At 39.3% G+C, this 2,559-nt stretch overlaps 1 protein-coding gene across 1 annotated transcript; it reads right to left on the reverse strand.

The window, feature by feature from the left end:
• Positions 1-321: 321 nt before the first annotated feature.
• On the reverse strand, positions 322-2,328 carry LOC146665696 (tripartite motif-containing protein 16-like). The gene has a single exon (XM_085411191.1). The coding sequence runs from the start codon at positions 2,326-2,328 to the stop codon at positions 661-663; it is 1,668 nt and encodes a 555-aa protein (XP_085267317.1). The 3' UTR covers positions 322-660.
• Between the last annotated feature and the right edge of the window lie 231 nt (positions 2,329-2,559).

Consider the following 2,559-nt stretch of genomic DNA (forward strand, 5'->3'; position numbering starts at 1 on the left):
TTTGTTTGTTTGTTTGTTTGTTTTGTTCTTTTGTTTTTCTCCCTCTTATACAGGTTTAAGTATATGATGCAAAATCAATAAAAAACTTTAATGTCAAAAAAAAAAGATGATAAGTTCAGGCTCCATTGTATTGCTATGCGTTCGCCAAACAAGAAACCACTATGCTATGGAGCAACTAGAAGCATGAATAAAGAAAATGAAACAACAAAACTCCACTGGTTATTCAAAACATGGAACAAAATACTCATGGTTCTAAATAAACAGACACACATACTTCATTTAAGAAACACATTTTTAAAGCAAATTTATTTAATGATGGTGATCAACTTGTGGATACATTACTACAACATTTTATGAAAATATTTACGAGTTAAAAATGGAACAAAATAAAATGAACTGCATTTCATCAATGAAAAACTGTAATGATGAGCAAAATATTGTTTAAAAGATACAGAAAATGAAATTTAAATTTTTCAATTTAAAATCTCTGGTCAAAGCATGACATTTTTGTTAATTATTTTATTGCATGCAAATGTATTTTGTCCATATCCTCTTTAACATTCCAGGGTGCAACCTAACAAGGGCTATATATTTAATTAAAAAAAAAAAAAAACGCACAAGAAAAGCACAAAGTAATTACTTGATTCCCCCTACTCAAACTCAGACAAACACAGCAGAGGAGTCTGATCCTAAGAAGTGACTTGCCCTCAGTCCAACGTAGAGCGGCTGATTGAATGTGGTCTGGACTCTGTGAAGGAGAGTCATGGTGCCAGAGACACTATAGAAGGACAGAATACCTGCTTTGTGATCCAGGTACACTCCAATTTTGGAAGACACAGGGCCTGTAAACCTATAACAATTTTTTCCATGACTGAGTGAATAATTACTACTGTAACAGTCTAATGCCCAAGACTCACTATTGTTTCCAAATTCACTTTGATCTCCCGTTCTGCTTATGCTTTTGTATGCGACTGCTATGTAAATACCAAACCCACTCCACTCTACCTCCCAGTAATGACATCCAGTCAGACTTTCTCTGCTCAGGACCTGAGACCTGTTCATGAATCTTTCAGGGTGACCTGGATATGCCTGTTTTTTACTCACAAATGTTGCCCTTCTGTTCTCTTCAGATAATAACAGCCGCATGTTTACAGTGTCTGGATCCAGTGTGAGCTGAGTTGAAAACTTTAAGAATTCAGCTCTGGTTTGTGGCTCTGGTTGAGGTAGCAACACGTCTACATCAGTCACTGTGCGGGAAACTTTTTGCCATCCTTCCTGAAGATCATCCTGCAGTTTATTTTTCACCTCTAATACAGCAGCCGGCACATCATCAAAGTACAGCAGAGGATGACGTTTAGTAAAAGGTATCTCTGTAGATTCAGTAAAATTTGAGAACAAAGGGAACATGTGTAGAAACTGAGTGTGATCCTCTGTGTGAGAGAGCTGTTCCAGTTCAGCATGTTTTCTTTTCAGTTCACTGAGCTCTTCCTGCAGTTTTTCCACAACCTGTTTAGCTCGTTTTACTTCAGTTCTCTGTTGGCATCTGATCTGTTGCTGGATATCAGAATTTTTTTCTTTGATGTGAAAGAAAATTTGTTCAAATGTCTTCTCAGTGTCCCTCACAGCTTTATCAGCAGACTGATTGATGGCCTCCATTTCCTGCAGAAACACCTTAACATGTTCTTCTCTGTCCTGAATTCTTATTTGAAAATTTTCCAGACACGGCTTCAGCTCTTTCTGCTTTTCAGTTCTTTCTGTTGAAGCTGGGACTGTGTCGTGGCCTTTATGTTCACCCATGGAGCACAAATAACAGATACACTGCTGATCCGTGCGACAGAAAATCTTCATTACCTCATTGTGGTGAGAGCACATGTTCTCCTGAAGCTTCTTGAATGGGTTGACCAGTTTGTGTTTCTTCAATCCATCTACATTATTATGAGGCTGTAGATGGCGCTCACAATAAGAGACCACACAGTGCAGACACGACTTGAAGGCTTTCAGTTTTCTCCCACTACAAACATCACAGGCCACATCTCCAGGTCCAGCATAGCAGTGATTAGCAGGAACAGCATACAGTCCAGTCTGCTTCACTTCCTCCACTAACTCTGCTAACATGGTGTTTTTCACCAGAGCAGGCCTTGGTATGAAGGTCTGTCTGCACTGAGGACAGCTGTGGATGTGCTTCTGATCCTGTCCATCCCAGTGAATTTTAATACAGTCCCTGCAGTAGCTGTGTCCACAGGGAATAGTCACAGGATCATTCAGTAGATCCAAACAGATCGCGCAGCAGAGTTTGTCACCAGCAATTTTAAATCCTTTCTGTGCCATTTCTCCCCATAGACAAAGTGTCAGGGAATGCATGTGAATGTTTTACAGTTTTGACAGAGAGCAAAAGAAGGAGGGGTTGACACATTCTGATAGATTCCAGAAACAGGATCAGCAGGTTTGAATGACCTAATATGTGTTAAGTGCATTGCTATGCATTCCTGCCTCAGTAACTGGAAACGCCTGAGAAATCATCTTCCACCAAAAACAAGAGGAAGCTTTTCTTATATTTTA

Source organism: Rhamphochromis longiceps, linkage group LG7 (assembly GCF_057381845.1).
Source record: "Rhamphochromis longiceps isolate RC_006_pf linkage group LG7, R_longiceps_female_GT1.1, whole genome shotgun sequence".
Lineage (NCBI taxonomy): Eukaryota > Metazoa > Chordata > Actinopteri > Cichliformes > Cichlidae > Rhamphochromis > Rhamphochromis longiceps.

Excerpts from the sequence above, each read along its gene's own strand:
- LOC146665696 (XM_085411191.1), bottom strand. The coding sequence starts at position 2,328 with ATGGCACAGAAAGGATTTAAAATTGCTGGTGACAAACTCTGCTGCGCG.